General features: G+C 43.2%; 1 protein-coding gene across 1 annotated transcript; it reads right to left on the bottom strand.

Annotated features, from left to right (window-relative positions):
• Positions 1-711: 711 nt before the first annotated feature.
• On the bottom strand, positions 712-18,046 carry gtf3c2 (general transcription factor IIIC, polypeptide 2, beta). The gene is made up of 20 exons (XM_076154919.1): positions 17,751-18,046; positions 16,631-16,735; positions 15,961-16,528; positions 15,586-15,725; positions 15,248-15,447; positions 14,825-14,919; positions 14,343-14,420; positions 13,499-13,600; positions 12,939-13,166; positions 12,667-12,778; positions 12,462-12,579; positions 8,959-8,990; positions 8,377-8,506; positions 7,956-8,100; positions 5,187-5,348; positions 4,939-5,017; positions 4,667-4,795; positions 3,819-4,079; positions 3,578-3,682; positions 712-2,620 (listed from the first exon to the last, which is right to left on the bottom strand). Exons 2-20 carry the CDS (start codon positions 16,647-16,649, stop codon positions 2,327-2,329), a joined length of 2,997 nt encoding a protein of 998 aa, XP_076011034.1. The 5' UTR covers positions 16,650-16,735; positions 17,751-18,046; the 3' UTR covers positions 712-2,326.
• Between the last annotated feature and the right edge of the window lie 678 nt (positions 18,047-18,724).

The following is an 18,724-nucleotide window of genomic DNA, read 5'->3' on the forward strand; positions in this document are numbered from 1 at the left end:
AAGCGTCATGTTTGGGAATGCTCTGTATTGTGCTGTAGCTGTGACAAATATTATTAATGTGACTGTTGTAAATATGTTAAATAGTGTGTATTTCCTGTGTATGATTTGGTGTATACTTGTGTAAATAGATTTATTTTACTTGTACATCTGGTCTTTAGAAGGTCCAACTTGTCTGTTTGTGGTGATTTAAATGCTTAAACGGTTAATCCACCTGTCACGTCGGTAATGTTTGATATTTCATTTTTAGGTGGCAAGAGTTTTTTGTAAAGTGAAATAAATGGCTGCAGATGATTGAACGAGACTGAATTTCATTTAGTACAAAAATGGCATAATCTATGAGGGTTATAATTATAAAACCTGTACAGTACAGAAGGTTCATCTCTAAGTTAGGATAGAATATGCAGTCCACTGATTAGGAAAACAAATATGGGATGACTGATTATATGAATACAAGTCAGGAAATAGGCAGGAATTAAGAATTAGTATTCAGATACTAAAATAAACTATAGCCATACTAGTATAAACTGTTAACATGTGTTTGTGCTGAGGAAAACATTCACCATCTCACTGCTGAGATGAAGTTGAATCAGATATTATGTTTATATAATTCTAACTGATAGTCATTATTGGAAATGGACTTCTATATTTTCATTTTTTTTGTATAATAGATTTTCAACAAAATTCATTACAACTTGACAAAATGTATTGAAATAGTTTTATTATGAAATAATTTCATTTATAATAATTCAGAAATATTGGGTACAGAATAATGGAAAACAACAAAAAGCAAGAGCTGACCAACTTTTTGTGCACTACATTTATAAATTATAAATCATGTCATTTCATTTACAATCTCCCATTTACAATATTAACATAATTCTAAGAAAGCCAATGGAATTCATACTCACCACAAGCTTTGCAATAAATGGGACAATAACATATCACATAAAAGCCATTTGAACCCCCTAATTTAACTTAGAGGTTAATAAGTTGAGGAAAACCTCTGAAGAGATTCTTGTCTTTGTTATCACATTTTCATAATTTCATAATGAGAACAGGAAAGTGTTGTTTTGTGTCACTGAAAAGTTATGAAGCCCAACATCAGTACAGCAATGCAAATCAGCTGTGATCATCTAAAAGAAAAAACTCTTCAGGCAGTTCTGTGCGCTATTAAGAATTGAATTGATCATCAGATTAGAAAAGAAAAGGAAATGTTCAACAAGAAAGAAACACAAAGTAAAGGAAGACTTCAAATTCTTCACAGTTGCATCGACACTGCCTAAAAAATTCAAGTATTCTCCTTTAGATAGAGCCTGAGTTTGTCTTAAATATGATGAAGCACAAAAACACAACAAAAAGTAAACCTGACAGAATTGTGAAGTCGGTCTTGAGGTCTTCACTGTACTAGAGTGACTTACTAGAGCTGGAATGCTTTCAAAAGGTCAAGCAAACCTAATAAGTGCTTTCCAAAGTCTGAGTAGAGATTTTTCAGGGTTGACAATGTTCTCATGCGTCATTTGCAAGGAAATGGTATCAAGATAAACTTTAAGAATCCAAATCTATCCATCAAACTCACCGATTTTGTTAAAGCCCCCAAATTTCGACATTTCCCTCCATTCCCCATTGAACTTTTGCTGCTGCAGTGATTTGGGTGAAAATTGACGCTTGAAACTCGGTGCTGTATCAAAATCAGGCCTCGTGTTTGTAAGGAATGTATTAGACATTTATGGAATCTGTCTGCGAACAGTCTAGAAGCAAACTGTCAACTAACAGACTAAACTCAACAGACTACGCAGGTTATTCACTGTTGATGATTGAAATTGACCCAATATCGTTTCATTTGGATGAAATTGGAACAACGTATACATGACACTAATGAGGTAGTGTAACTATGAGGCGCGACACTAAACTATCAACTGCTCCAGGACGCTCAAAGACATTTTTGACTGACCAGAGTGACACGATTTGGAAATCAAGCTGCTGATTGGCCATTTGTGATATGTTCAGTTCAGTGTCCGGGTTCTATTGATCTGATCTGTTCCGACTAAAGGAACAGGAAACGAAACGATGAAAATGGTTAACGAGTCTTAAAAAAGTTGTTGTTGCAGAAATGTGCACAGGTTGTAGTTGTGTTGAAGGTTGATACAGTGGGTTAGGCATTGGTGGACATTCCTGGCATGAATGCAAAATGAAAATATTTCCTAAATATTGTGAAGTACTTCTATTGCTTGCTAGACGTTGTTGGATGGCAGCCTTGAACCCTGCGTCTTCCCTGGAGAAACACTGTGCACCGGCTCTACCTTCTCACCCTGCAGGGAGCTTCTTGCTATAGCTGGTTGTCGGCAGTGTCTGCAGTGTCGTCGACAGTGTCTGCAGTGTTTGCAGTGTCTGCAGTGTCGTCGGCAGTGTCTGCAGTGTCGTCTGCGGTGTCTGTAGTGTCGTCGGCGGCCTGAGTGTGGTCCTGGGGCGAGTACAGTGCGTTAAACGGGGCCTCGGCCTCCCGTATGAGCTTCTTGCTGTGCGAGCTGATCAAGCTCTGCATGCAGTGGAGTCTGACCAGCCCCGCCCGTCCGCCAGACGCCAGCCAGGTGTGGCAGCTCATGTTGGGGTTGAAACACACCTGGGGGGGGGGGGGAGAGAGAGACGGACAAATGTGGCCACTGGGAGAGAAGCTGTTTCGGTGTTCTGGTTTCATTACAGGAGTCTTTACGTTTGTGGACTGCAGTTAAATTAAAGGAAAGGGAAAGCCGACTGCTTGCTCGCTCGTCTTACGGCAGCAATAAAACCCTTTTATCTGACGCTTTAACCAAAAGAAACCAAACCTTAAACATACCCGATAAAAAGCGACAGATTTTGACGTTTGAAAGACTCAGCGGTATTTCCCAGTGAGTCAGGATTACGGCCTCCTCCTCCTCCTCCTCCTTCCTCTCCACTGCTGGAGCCCATCTGTTCCACTCACTATAAATTCCCTTAGCGGGCCCATTTTTACTTCTTTATTTTCCACTTTCCAAATCCGCCTCTCGCTCCTCCACTTTGGGATCCATTTATCCCCCTCCTGGACAAAAACACTGTCAGAGCCCAGTGGCGTTGTGTTGTCATATCATCCCTTGAACTGACAGTCCATCATCTCATCCCGGGGGGCAAAGCGACAGCCTCCACACTCTCACTCTCTCTCTCTCCCCCTCTCCCTCTCCCCCCCTCTCTCTATCCCTCCCCGCCTTAAAATTAAACACATCAAATCCTCAAATGGCCGCTCCTCCATCTCCCCACCCGACTTCCACCAAGGGTGACATTTTTCTCATTTTACACATCATTACATTCAGCCTGTCTTTATGGCTGCCCATCAGAGAAGAGGAGGAGGAAGGAGAAGGAGAAGGAGGAGGAGGAGGAGGAGGAGTCTCTTCTTCCACATCTTGCTCTCACGCTTACAGCCGTTTCTTTGCCCTTTCATTTTTCTTTACACTGCGTTTACCTTTCTCTTCCCTCCTTCATGCTGTGCTACACCCTGCCTGATGATACCTGCAACTCTGTGTCTGTGCCTGTGTGTGTGTGAGTGTGTGTGAGTGTGTGTCTGTACCTTATGTAGTGCAGCCATTGGCATCACGTCCAAGTTCAGTTTTCTCTTCACCTCGGTGTCTCTCATGTGCTTCCACGTAACCTGTTTCTGATTTATAAAGGTCCGCTACAATTTGAAGAAGAGGATTATTATCGGAGACGCACGCAGCAGTGTGCAAGTAATGATACATCAATCAATCAATCCATCAATCAATCAATCCAGCTGTTTCTTAAACCTGGTTTGAGCTCGTTCATCTACCCACCATATCGATGTCTTTAAGGTGGAGGTAGTATTTCTTCACCGCCTCTCTGTATGTCTGGTCCCGCACTGTGGGACCTTCGTCTTTTCCTCCTCTTCCTCCCTCGCTTCCCTTTTCGCTGCTGCTCTCGTCGTTCCCGTCCGACGCAGCGGCTGGGCCTTCTGCAGCCCCTCCTCTCTTTTCCACACCTCCTAATCCCTCCTCCTCCTCCTCCGACCCGTCGTCTTCGGCTCCGTAAGGCACCACGTCTGTGATGTAGACCGGCTTAAGATAGGGAAAGAGGGAGAAGGTGAACGGAAGGAGGGGAAATGCATGTTTGTCGTTACAACTCTGTGTCTGTTGGGAAGATTTTTCAGGAACCTTCCAGTGCCTTCTACTAATCTACTCCTGATCTACTAACCAGTGTACTCCAGGACTACATGTTCCCAAAGCTGAAGCTGTTGTGTTTGATTCTGACCTCAACTTTGACAAACAAATGAATTCAGTTGTACTGCAGCTTTCCCCATAATACTCCAGTTTAATGGTTTCATTTAAACTCATTCAGGTTTGTGTCGGAGCAAAGTTTTCGCTTTTACTTGTCTTGAATAAAAGAGAAACATAAAGTGCTTTCGTTTCAGAGTTTTCCATTCTCTCCTTGAAAATAAGCAGAGCACTTCAGCTTGTGTTGTTTTTAAATGAGCTTTTTAAATAAAGAGACTTCACAGCGCATAGACAAAAGATAACGGCCCGCTGTAGAAGGCGGCAATTAGATGTGAGCGACAACGAAGCAGGAAGGATTAATGACTCACAAACAAGAACAACAAAGAGAAGAAAAGAAAGAAATGAGGACGGGGAAGGGGAGAGAGACTTACAAAGCGTTTGTCTATCGTCCGCTTGCTGTATTGCGGATCGGCGTATATGTGAGGCAACAGGGCGAATATCACCTCGCCCTGTGTGTCTGACGTCAGCAAGCCGTTCAGCCAATCGGAGAAAGACAGGGACTGCAACGAGACACGAGAGGAGACGATTCAGGTCCAGGCAGCTAGCCAGAGCATCTTCCCCATCCCCGGCTCTGTCCCGTATACAGAATACAGTATATGCACCTTCTGTTGGTACTGTATGTATATAACACACACACACTCACCCACAGAGTAGCAGTCCTGGGAATCGGAAAGATTGAACGCATGCAATGGTCGTAGTAATGGACTCCGTGTACAGTGTGCCTGCGTAGGTGGAGAAGCAACAGGTGGAAGGAAACAAGTACAGTGTAAAGACAAGATAAGAGACAAGATAGATCAGAATTCCTTTATTTGTCCCACAACGGGGAAATTTAAAAATCCTAAAGACATGTCCCAAGACTTGGACATGGAAACCAAAGAGAGGCCATCTTACCCCGCGTAGGCGACCTCCTGGGCTATGAAGACGCCCGGTGCGTTCAAGGGCCAGCAGACGTCAGTGGTCAGATTGCGTTTCTGAACGGTGATGGGTTCGTAGAGTCGCCTGAGATCCCACGTCTTCACCATGCGGTCGTCTCCTCCCGTCACCAACAGATACCTGAGAGAGATGAAACACGAGGCAGAGGACGTGAAGGCAAATGTGCACGAAACACACCTGGTCAACTTTGGCAGCAAACGGTGAAAAGTGCCATCATCGGGCTGAAAAGAATACAAATAAAATAGCGACTGACCCCCCAGCACAGCACTTGAACGCATCATCCTCCTTACTTTAATTAAAATATGCCACTCACTGCTGAATGATTGTATTTGTATTTTTTCAACACTGTTCTGTAATTGAAAGGCAGTGATCCAGATAAGATATGTGTCCTCCCTACACACACACACACAGACTTTTAATGTGTGATTTTACTGCAAGTCACGCCCATGATACTGAACATTAAATGGGAATTGAATACTAATAAAAGGGAACAAAATGAACAAATTAAAAAGGAAACTGTTCCAACCAGTATACAGTCCATGTATAAGTGTAGAGTTATATAAGCCAATTACAGAGCTCAACCAATAGAGACGTTCAAGATACTGTGCTGTACAATTTGTATTTAAACATAATTTCCAGTGAGATTCAGTATCACACGCACATGCGCACACACACACACACACACACACACACACACACACACACACACACACACACACACACACACACACACACACACACACACACACACACACACACACACACACACACACACACACACACACACACACACACACACACACACACACACACACACACACACACACACTAATTAACCAGGAAGTAATCAACCGGTATGCTGGCTGTATCAGAGGCATGGGGTACGACTGGAAATCTATAGCGTTAAAGAAATGCATAGAAACTTCGCCGTTTCAATCTGCTGTCCCATATTTTGTGCTGATGCTCAGTTTACATTTGAGCATTGTTGTGTTAAAGCTTTTGATTCATTTCAGGCTGTCAGCATTTCTCCCAGAACTGGATTTTCAGCATTTCTACCAAAAATGCTGTCCTGGTGTCAAGGTGTAAAAGCCCCTGCAAGTCCCATTCATCTATTTTTTTTTAAATAGAGGCTAAGATTCAGACTCATTCTCGCTGCTGATTCGCTGTCGCAAGAAGATAAGAAACTCGTTCAGGTTAAAAGTGGATGACACCAACCGTCCATAGCCGGGATTTTTTAATAAAGAAAAAGCCAATTTTGCCTGAGATAGTGGTCGGGCCCCTCGTGCTGACTCGCGGCGCGCATCAGTGTCATCAGTGAATCCCGAGTAGCAGACATGATGACGTTAATGACCCTTCCTTCCATCCTCCCTCTCCTCCGCACATAGATCAGCTGAGTAATGGAGCAGGGAGGAATAGTTTCAGAGCGACGGAGGGATGAGTCCATCACCACGAGTGGGTGTAACATCTGCACAGGGGTCAAAGTGAAAACTTCACACAGACTCTTATGGTATGAGGGGCGTCGGACATGTTGGGTTAGTTATTCTTTCCAACAAATAAACATACAGGGCTTGTTAGGGTTACCTGGAATATGCTGGAACAATAAATACAGCGGGTACACTACATTGTTTTTGAATATATGTTTTGCGTCTATGACTTTTCAGACAAACAAAAGTATGAGAACAATAGTGAAACCCTTCAAAATGACAGTGTAGACCAAATATTGTGCAGCCCTCATTCTGAAGGAAGATTTTTGAGGAATAGTGTCGGCCACTGACCTTCTGGAAAGGTCCCCCTCCCTGTTCTGAGTAAGAACTGACTTTAAGACTCGTGGTGTGATGTAAATGTCAAGACTGGACACAAATCAGCTAACACACACACACACACACACACACACACACACACACACACACACGCACGCACGCACGCACGCACGCTCGCGCACGCTCGCGCACACACACACACACACACACACACACACACACACACACACACACACACACACACACACACACACACACACACACACACACACACACACACACACACACACACACACACACACACACACACACACACACACACACACACTTAAATTTAGAGAGCCTGCAGCTGCAAGGTCAATGGATGCTGACAGCTAAGTGTGGTTACCTGATCTGAATGAGGACGGCGAGGAGACGTGGTGGCTCTGTGCCCGCCCGGCCTTGTAGCCTACGTTCTGAATTCGTGCCTTAATATTCTTGAGCTAAGGGAGCTCCGCGCCAAAAGAACCTCGGCACAACTTTCTGCATTGGAGATTTATTGGGCTGCATTTTGGCTGCGAGTGCCTGACCTGAATTCAACTCAAGGTTTTTAATTGGCTCTGAATAAAAGTGCCAAAACCAAAGTAGAGAGAGAGAGATAGGGTTGAATGGAGCCCAGGAAGATAAACAAGCAAATGGAAAATCCTGCAATCCATTGTGTTTTTCTGCAATTCTGCCAGAGCTTTCCTTTGCTGGCTTGAGAGAGGTATCAAGTGGGCAAGGGAAGGCAAAGTGTTCTCAAGCCTTAAACCGAACAGCAAGCAGTTGCAAGATGAATGACATTTACTCTAGTATACTGTAAAGAATAATTACAGCTTTTAGGATCAACGGGGAGTTTGTTGCTGCTGCATGGCAAACGTGGACTTGCCCAAGACCAGGTGGGGAGTAGAAGATAAAGCAAGAGAACTGTCAGTGTCACCCTTTATACCTGGAGGCGGGGCAGAAGGACAGGGCTCGCACGGCGTTGTCGTGGGCCAGGAAGCAGCGGTAAGGCATCAGGGTCGACGGCTGGTCCGTCTCCCGCACCAGCAACAGGGCCGACTTTGCGCACAGGTCCCACAGGCCGACGACGCCTGGTGGGAGAGACAAAGAACACAGGTACAGCTGAAACGTAATATCAAGCAACTTAGGAAAGCAGAAATGCTAGAATCGGGCCTGGACTGTCTCGTAAACTAGGGCCCTCGTCTTCCTAGAGAGCTTGGACTGGTTCTGTTGTTGTGGCCCTGTAAAACTGTGTGAGCTATTGGGCTGTACAGATTACCATGACGACCTGCATCGCTCATTACTTTGTTTGTTTTCTTGAAGACAGAACAAATTAATCCACTTACGGGCAAACAATCAATTCATACCATCGTAAAATCCAATAGCCATTATATTGTGCGGCTTCTCAGGCGCCCAATCCATAGACAAGATTTGTCCGCTCTGCTCGTGGTGGAGAGATTTTAGGGAGCCCAGCTTCAGCGTTAACACTCCTTCAGCCTACCAGGAACAAGAATCAGGCAGAGATGTCACTTATCCTGTCCAAACAGATTCATCACACCACTGTTTTCACTCATCACTCAAGTATTGGCAGCGGTCGTGTGTCGTTATACACGTCAACGTGACACTTTAATGTGCGGGGGCGGGCAGAATGTCACCAGGCTGAGAATCTCCGTTTGACGAGTGAAAGACAAGAACCACACATTCACAAATATGCACTGATCGTGGGGGAATCATCATGAAGTATTGTGCTGAGAGAGAGAGAGAGAGAGAGAGAGAGAGAGAGAGAGAGAGAGAGAGAGAGAGAGAGAGAGAGAGAGAGAGAGAGAGAGAGAGAGAGAGAGAGAGAGAGAGAGAGAGAGAGAGAGAGAGAGAGAGAGAGAGAGAGAGAGAGAGAGAGAGAGAGAGAGAGAGAGAGAGAGAGAGAGACACACACTTTTATATGAGCCTACCTGGTAAACACACAGCTGCTGATTGGCTTCTCCTGTCGAGAGAAACATGCGTCACACTTAGTCACTCTGGGCTGGCATGGAAATTGTGCACTTGCTTATTTCAGAAGAGTTTCTCCCAACAAAGTGAGACCTTATTGGCTTGTAAGGTTTGCTTCAGAACTGCATTATTGAATCTACACACTGAATTCACTGTGAAATGTTGTTGCCTGAACGTTGAGGAGAAGACTTGAATGAAGTTTGCTGTAGTTTTTGCGACGTGCGAACAAAACGTTGCCAGACAGTTCCCCATCATTAGTTTCCTCTCCGCTTTCGATTACTGCGAGTTCAGATCGATTGGGCGTCCTCTTCACTCACCCACCCCCTCCATCACCTACGCCCTTGCCTTGGAAACACATGTTAGGACTTATCGTATACTCTCATGAGCCCCCCTGAAGCCTAAATCAGGCCCTACTGTTCCACCTCCCAGCACCCAACATGGCGTCACATCGGGTCCAAAACTGCATGAAATCAATGTTAATGCTTCTTACACTTGTTAATATAACTCCAACCTTCAACTAAAACGCACTTTTAACCCATTACATTCTAATCCCTCACCTGACGCTTATCTTTATTTATCTGTTGTAATGTGTTGTCACATTAACTCCTAACTTGAAAGATTGATGACAGACTCTTGTCAGGGACAGAACAACACAGACACTTAAGAGCTATAACTCCTCCGCCGCCCTGTACCCCCCTCCCCCTGCCCCGCTCCCTCCCCCCACAATCCCTCATGATTGACAGACAGAGGATACAGAGGGTGTCAGCTACTAGACCTGGAATTCATAGCTTCCAACACTAACAACCGGCTTGGGTGATGCATCTTCTTTGTCATTTCAATTATAGATCCTTGTCTGATGGAGAACGGTGCTGTAAATTACGTGCGTTCTCTCCTTTTGTCTGTCCCCCCCCCCCCCCCCTCACTTCTTTCTGCACCTCCGACAACCCCCCTCCTTTAACAGTCTCCTTTTCTCACTCGCTCCTTCATTCCTGTGACCGGACGGACAAAAGCCATTTATAATTATCGGTCGCAAACAGTCGTCGTCTGGCAGAGGGACGCTGACAGATGAGCGCACACACACACACACACGCCCTGTTTCAGCCTGTCCACACCAGTTTCACCTTTAACACTCTCAGCTGATATTGACTCACACATAAGGTCTTACGCACTGTGGTCATGCAAGATAACTTATATGCATTTAATTAGCAGTCAGCGTTGTCAAGGTGAAAGATGCTATAAAGAAATCCAACATTCAGTCATTTCTCACTTGGTTAAATGCTCCTTACCCACCTCCATCCCTCTCCCATCGCTGCCATTTAAACATGATTTCCCCCTTTTGCCCTTGAAGAACATTTGAGCTGATGAAAGGTATTTTTCTCCTGACAAACTCAACTCTACGGTAGCAGCTGTGCGTCACAGCAGATTTTGCTCGATTGTGTCCGCACAATTAACCTCTTTCCACACCTGTCGAGATATTGGACCAATGAGAGTCGATTGTGACTGCTGTACGCTGTAATATTTTGCAAACTGTCAGTAAGGAAAACTCAATTATTATATTTGCAATCGCTCATTTATTCCACAAACACGGAGACAGCTGAATGACGGCTCTACACACTCTACTCTGCCTGAAACACTGAGTCATCTAATATTATACTTAGGGTGACATCTTCAAATGTGAGTACTCTGCAACCTTTCCATCCAATAACTATAAGCGACAGTGGGAGGCAGGGGGCTGATGGAGAGCCTCTTCAGAATCTGGACCCAATGAAACATGGCAAGAAAATAAAACGGAAACCAACGGCCATGAAGCAATGGAGACAAGGAATAAAAGAATGGAAAGGTCAGGCTGCATTTTTATGACTATAGATTATGTGTATTGTAAACAGGAAACATAAACTAGCAGTGTAGCCAAAAGGAAATTATGAAGTTTTCCACTGTGGGAAGAACAAATTCCGTAAAAATACCTGGTTGCTTGTAATTTTTCTAATTTCATTGGAAATGATCATCGTTTCAAGTAGTGATATCTACAGAAAATGTTGAATATCAGCAGCTATACTCAGAAAATCCTGTTGTCTGCTTTCATATACCAAAATCAGTCAAGATAGACAAGATAAGGATTAACAGCAAACAAGTGTGGGGTTAAGTGACATAGTTCAAGTGCAATTATTACCAAGGTGTATGTACAATAAAATGTGATGATTTTAGGCTGCTGTTGTGTTTAATCAGATTAGTGTGTGCTGCTGGGCACAAAAAAGACACACGCACACACCCACACACCCACACAGAAGCATGGTTCTGTATATGATGGATGTGGCAGATAAACTCGCCATTAATCTCATTCACACAGTTTTCTATCAGCAGAGCCCCACAGGCAGCCGACGCAGTGATCTGAATAGACTGGACCACAGGCTCCACCATCCATAATGTCAGCATACACTCACACTGCTGGAGAGCGCTGAGCGTGAGTGTGTGTTTCAAAGGAATGGCTAACTACTGCCATTGTTAAAGATACATGAAACACAGTGCCCAGAGGGTGTTAGCATGCAGCCTAGTAGGAAAGCAGGAATGAGGCTCATTGCCATGCAAATAAGGAAATACTGTTGTGGTCCTCCGTTGTCTTTTGAGGAAATATGACATTTCATAGAGTTAATGTTGGTAATTTCTCGTTGAAACGCATATTACATTTATAGAATCTAGACTTGATTAAAAAACGACAGCAGTTCCTCCCCTTCCACTTTTCCAACAGGCTTGATTTTTGCCACATCTGTGCTCCATTTACATTTGATCCAATCTCGCAAACAAAAATATATTTCTTGCTTTTTACACTTGGCCAGACATATTCAATTTCACTCGTTCCTGCTGGTTTCATTTGCGGCGTCCTGTTCCCCGCAGTTCCCACCGTTGACATTGAGGGGCAACTGCTCAGTAGACTTAATGTGTGTTTGTTTGTTTAATCGAGTTGATGTTCATGTTCATGACAACTTGACTACACTGCCTGCTCACAGCATCGTGTCTTCAAATTGTCAGAATGTAGAAGGAGACAAGGGGATCTGGAACTGATTACAGGGTGGATTGACCCTTATATATTGATTTAATTTCTTTTAACTTGTCCTTTTTGATATTTTGTTTGAAGACAATAAAAATATGGGCTCTGTGTCGGATTGTTGCAAAGCTGATACATCTCAAATATTATTTATGAACTTGTAAATGTGGTTAAAAAAAGGTAGGTGGGGCACTTAGGTGAGGTTACTCTATGGACAAGAGATAAATCACAATCACCTATCATGATCCAATAATAATAATCCCCACTAAACACTGCTTCACTGCAATCCTCCATCTCAAGAACTAGCTCACAAAGTGACCTCAAGAATTAAATAGGCAACACCGCCCTCTGCTGAGAGCAGGATATATTGCAATGTTTGGGTTCAGATTTTTGTCTTCTCTTCCTGGAACTTCCCAGTCTTACCTGTCTCTGGGAGCCTCTTGCTGCTGTGCAGAGCATCAGGATGGGGCAAGCTGTAAATGGTGACCACGCCAGAGGAGGTGGCTACTGCGAGAAGACCAAGTCTGGGCAGAAAAGGGGCCTATGGGATGGCATTTTATATTAGAAGGGTCAATGGCCAACAGAAGCTTCCAACCAATACTGAATAACTGTCTTTCAACTAGCTCACCTTTCTGCTACAGCTGGGCAGCTCCCATGCCCCTGCAGGACACCACTTGAGATGCCAGATGAAGCCTTTGTCCTGGGCCAACCCATAAGCCAGGGCTGGCTGGGACTCTGGTCTGTGGATACAGAGATGTTCTTAAGAAAGTTGAGAAAGTTCTTAAGACTCAACACACTGTATATAAAAGGCTAAATTCATGAGAATAATTATTGGCACAGTAAAGATTATCATTACATAAGCACACCACTGGAAGACTATTGTGCACAATTCCTCCCTACCTGTGGTCAAACTGCAGGTTGCCCACATCCCAGAGCTGAATGAGTCCAGGTTCAGTGTACATCTCCTTGATAAAGTGCTGGTCATCCATTCCTTGATGGCAGGCAAGAGCGATATACTGGGTGGTTGTAGCACCATCAGGTGTTGGGCACCACTCCATGGCCCACATTGGACCACCTGCATTCAGCAACATGTCCCAGCGCTCAGGGTGAGCTGGCATGGATCCAAACCTGGTCAGTTTGAGCAACACAAAACATGTTTCTATCTTAAAGTAACTAGTGTAGCCCTGGAATGGCAACCAGAACTAAACAAAGAGGGGAGAAGGAGCTGAAAGCCAAGGTTATAAAAATGAAAAAAGTCAGTCAGTGTGGATGTTACATATCTGTACAGACACAGTATTGAATTTCCAATGAAAAAGCTGAAACAGTAAGCCCTTATTTTTGTGAATAATAAACTGTGGGATGTGGAATCTATAATATAATGAAATCTATGATGTAATGTAAAAAAATGTTATAAACTGTTTGATCTCTTGTCTCCTAATCAAGTTGCTATTGAGTCTCACCTGCTGAGGTTCTGTAGAGGCGTCTCCTCCCCACGGACACGTTCTCGAAACACTTTGAAATTGGCGGAATGAAGATCCCGAGGCAAATATTTCTCCAAATCACTGAAGAACACCAAAAAACATAATGATAATAAACTTCTATAACAGACGTTCACAGTGACATCACAATATGAGAGGCAGCCACAGTTGACAACTTTGATATAAAAACCGGGTAAGAAAACGTGAAAACACTGGGGAAGGGATCTGTATTAGACCAATTCAATACTTTCTCACAAATACTCTAACAAGGTAGATTGGTTACTAGGTGACAAGTGTGAGGAAACTTATTTCAAGAGTTAAAATCATATTATCACTGAATCTTTAGATACTTGAAAAATGAAAAAGGAGAAGTGGCTAAAGAACAGAATGACTTGTAGACGGGGACAGTTGGAGCGCAGTCACTCCTGCAAATACAAATATGGAAACGTGACTGATAAAGTCACAGGAACTTACACAAGACAACCTGACAGAACTAGAGTTGAGACGTTCAAAGCACTTCGAATATAGCAGAAAACTAGAAGACTCCTGTCTGTCTCTTTTGTCTGTCCGTATAAATATGGTATGCTAATTTTGTCCAGGGCTGAGACTGGACTGGAGTGGCCTGACTGCAGGTATTAAGAAAGGGACATAAGAATGAAATATTGTGTTGCATTATTTCTGATCATCTCTCATTGTAATCTCGATAGGAAGATTCCTTAGAAATCTCCCGCGAAAAAAACACTGTGCTACTATCGTTGCTGAAATACTGCTCCGTTTTAGTAAATGAAACACGCTTTGTAACTACAACAAACATTTAAGAAAGTACCTCTCTGGTAGAAGGCGCCAGTCAGTGACAGAGGGAACCCACTCTGGGAACACCCAGCTGCTGTAGTGCTCCTCCCGGCTGCAAACACACAAAGCATAACACATATTATTATTGAGAGTGTAGCAGACGTGCATTTTGGGTTGGTCAAAGCTTCTGCTAATTACACTATCAAGTCAGACTATTAGTCATGCTAAGAATGAGGGAAAGAAGTTAAGAATGTTCATAATGGTGCAACGACACAGGTAACGAGATTCTCCTGTTTGATGTCAACGGACCGAGCAAAGGACAAGATGATGTTTCCATCCTTGAAGCCCTTTACTCTGACTAGTAAGACCGAGGATAACAATCACACCACAATCCAATGGCTCTACAGCATTCCAGGTTTTCTAAGACATAAATTTGAGTGTCCAAACGTGGAGCAGGCAATAGCAAAATTGTCACGCTTCAATTTATGCAATAAATTGCAGAGTGCAGCTTCTTACAATTTCTTGGCTGTGTCCATGGCTTCCCAGACAGGTAACATGGAGCTATTTGGGAGTCCGTTGGGGGCTTTGCCATGGCATCTGCCCTGGCCTTGCTGCAGGAAAAGACCAGACGGGATGAGAAGGTGAGTTTTGGAACAAGAATTGTACAACCAAGTAGGACTAAGACTCAGCCAAGTGGTCTCAGGATAAAACTGAGGTGGGTCACAAGATTATTAACAGGATAGAAAAGAAGTGGGAAGCTATTTCTACCATACTTAATTCATTATTTTAGAACTACATAGTTTTACTTTTAATATTAACCAACTGAACCAATCCTTTTTAACCTTTTTAGTGTTGCTCTACTCTAATCTCTTTACTCTAATCTCACAGAGTCACAGAGCACTTAAAGAGGAGACAGTAGAGATCAGGAACAATACTAACAATGCTCCTGTTGTAACGGAAAGCCGATGGAGTCCTCCCGTTTGACCCCGAGTCTGAGTCCAAGTCGAAGTCCTCCATCTCTCCTTCTTCATCTTCCATGTCCTCTGCCTGCTCTTCTTCAGCATTTGGCACAAAGTCCTCATCCTCTGAACAATCACTGTCGTCACCACGACGTTTCCTCTTTCGTACTTTACTTCTGGCTGGAATATATAATAATAATAACGCAGGCGATGGGTGCACAGACTGATGCAAATGTGTTTACTTAAAATAATAAATCCGCCAAAATAACAGTGGGTACAATTGAGATAAGTGATGAAGAGTAAGGATTTCTACTGTACCTTTGCGGCCCTTGGTACCTTTCAACCCAGAGTATGGATCTGGACTCGTACGCTCACTTGTAGCATCTGGTTGGTCACCTTGCTCGTCATGGTTAGGGCTGAACACTTCTTTAGCCAGATTGTGGAGGTACTTCAATGCCCTGGAGGAAATGCATTTAATGACATTTTTATATACAGTATAGCAACAACAACAAGTCAACTTCCATGGGTCCCTACACACTCTAACCCTGCCAAGGCTGGAGGCAGTGTAGGACCCAAAGCCTGTAATGTTGGTACAGATCCTTTAGCTCCAATCCCTTACTTAAATAAATGTAGTAATGCTGAAATATATAATAGTCCATTAAAAACACAGAATGCTGACTAAATGTGACCTACGCTTTAGCGGCACCTCTCCTGGGACGGCCTCCAGGTGTGGTCTCCTCCACCGGTTCCTCCTGACATGCCGGCTCTTTGGACGGGACAACTTCCTGTATCTTCTGCCTCCTCACATACTTCCTCTTTGGCTTTGGGGTCCCATTTTCCTGTTGCAAAGTATCAACAACAACTCCATCCTTGCCTGTTGGAGGACCGTCCTTTATAGAGGACTCTTTTTTAGCAGGAGTCCTTTTTGATGGCGTCTTCTTGGTTCTCTCCATCTTTTTAGGAATTTCCTGTGAGTTATCTCCATCAGGTTGTTGTGGTGTTTGTTCTGATGCCTTTTGGTCTCCATCTAAGACCTTTTTTGCATCCTTCCTAGGTCTTCCTCTCTTTTTTGGAGCTTCCCCAGAAGCTGCTCCAGCTCCTAAGCTCTTTCTAGTTGGCGTCTTTCTATGTTGTTTTTGCTGGGAGTTTTGTTCATAGTTCTCATCAGTTTCATAGTCCAAATATTTGGGATTTTTCTTCCGCTGTCGCCCATGTGAGCTGGGTGTTAATTCAAACATTTTCTCTGATGGCTCCTCTGAACCTGTGACAGATTGATATAAGAATAGCAGCATAAGACAGACAGTCGGGGAAGAAATATTCCAAACCTGAAAATAATCGAATATACATTTGTTTTTTATCATACCTGAGTCAGTGGCATCCATAGAATCTTGTTTTCTTGTGTTGTTGTTGTCTTACTGGATGCCTCCTCATGTGTGGGAATTGAGTCCTTCTCCTTCCGTCAGTGCTGCTGCTCAGACAAACACAAAAGATCAGTAAACAATTGATTCACTTTCCTTTTCATTAACTAGCGTGAATTATGTAGCATTTAAACATTTATTGGATTACTCTTGATAGGAAATTTGCTTTCCCTTTCGCTTTTCAAGTGTGGGAAACAGCAAGTGTCTTTTTACTGAGCGACACTTGCATCATCCATCAACTAAATCACTTTAAGTGCTCATATAAAAAACAATACAAAACATTGTGATATTATGATATTATGATATGAAGTCCTCTCTTCCACACAAGTGGGCTATTTTCCCTTTTTAGATCTAATTCTTCTTTATTATTGCAGTTTGCTACAATAATAACATACAGATCTCAACTGATGACTTGATTCTCTGCAGAAATTCCCTGAGTCATGTTACTTACTCACCAGGGGATGATTCAAGTACCATTAGTGGTATGCAAGCCACAGTTTGAAAACCACTGCCCTAAACGATATGGAGTTGTATTAATGATAAATGTCTTTTAGAGTGTCGGTCACCAACAGAGCAGAGTGACTGATTTACATGCTGCTCACGACACATTTGACTGGAATGACAGTATTGTGGGGTTGCATCATCTCCCAAGACGGTCGAGTCCACAGACCCACACACACCAAAGCACCTTCATCATCACAGCGTTACATTATCTTGCTCATTAACAGCGCTACGAGGCTAACACACACACCCAAACTCGAGGCTTTTGATAGACTCGGGTTACTCTTTAGTTCGGCGCCGATTTTTAATAGCAAACACACCGAGTAGTACTTAAATGAACTTCCCTAACTTGTTCAATCACCAGCGAGTCGCAAATTGTGTCGCATACGTTACGTTAGCCATGACAGGGAGCTAACACCAAACAGCTAACGCTAAGTGGCTAAAGTGCCTTTTTTGGCTGTGCTGCTTCTTCCACCGTCTCAGGAGGTTTATCACACACACTCAAAACCAGCATGTGGCACACACACAGTCGAGTCAACTCAACTGTAACCATTAAAAACTCACCCCGGCGTGTCTAGGAGCTTCCTTCCCGGTGGCAAAGGCTGGAGAGCCGCGTACCAAACCCGGCTACAGTCGTGACCAGTGGGATCGAATCCCAAACTCCGCTGCCCGCACAGAAACGACGTACTATCCCCGAAATTGTGGCGATATTTCCAATATATAAATCCAGGTGTTAATTTTCATTAATCGCACGAAATAAATACGGGCTCCGCCTTTTAAGCAGTCTGTTCCATCCCAGATTGCTAAACAGAAACTTGCTTTAAACCGCCATGTTACTGTACAAGCATGGAAGTCCACACTACCCCCTATCACCTCAGAGCGGAACGACCCGCTGCTCACCTCGGCAGCTAAAATACATCATAAATATACTAATATTATAAATAATAGTAACAATAATAGAAAAAAATAAATAAAAAGAATTAATAAAAAAATAATAATACATAAAAAAATAATTCAGCGGCTACATGAAAGCCAAATTGAATATTGGCTTATAATAAATCTCACAAAATTAAGTCGGATTTCCGGTGTGGTGATAGTCGACTGTTATTACTATAGATTGGTTGTTAACAAGCAACACTTACATGGAACAAAGCAGGTAGGATATCCTTTACATTACTTTTGCTTACACAAATACTTCAATTAGTTTCATCTGGGCCTCCTCTCGGGAAATGAATGATGTAATGGATAAAATAGCACTTAAATATTACATTTACAAGAGGGGAAACCTCTTTTAAGAGTCAAGACTCAGGTGCATTAAAGTACTTAATAGGTAAACACAATGGTAGATTGTGTATGGAGACGATGTCAGAAAGAGAGAGGATGTTTATCTTTTACCGGTGGATAATATAGCAACTTTTACTAGTAATGTTCATTTTAATTTTAGCGAGATAGAGGGTTAATTCATATGATTTTGTATGAGAATAGAATACTAGTTCTACCCACACTCCAGCTCAGTAGGTGGCGATATTAGACATTTC

Source organism: Genypterus blacodes, unplaced genomic scaffold (genome assembly GCF_046128005.1).
Source record: "Genypterus blacodes isolate CSIRO-AG114 ecotype Tasmania unplaced genomic scaffold, CSIRO-AGI_Gbla_v1 ptg000064l_1, whole genome shotgun sequence".
Lineage (NCBI taxonomy): Eukaryota > Metazoa > Chordata > Actinopteri > Ophidiiformes > Ophidiidae > Genypterus > Genypterus blacodes.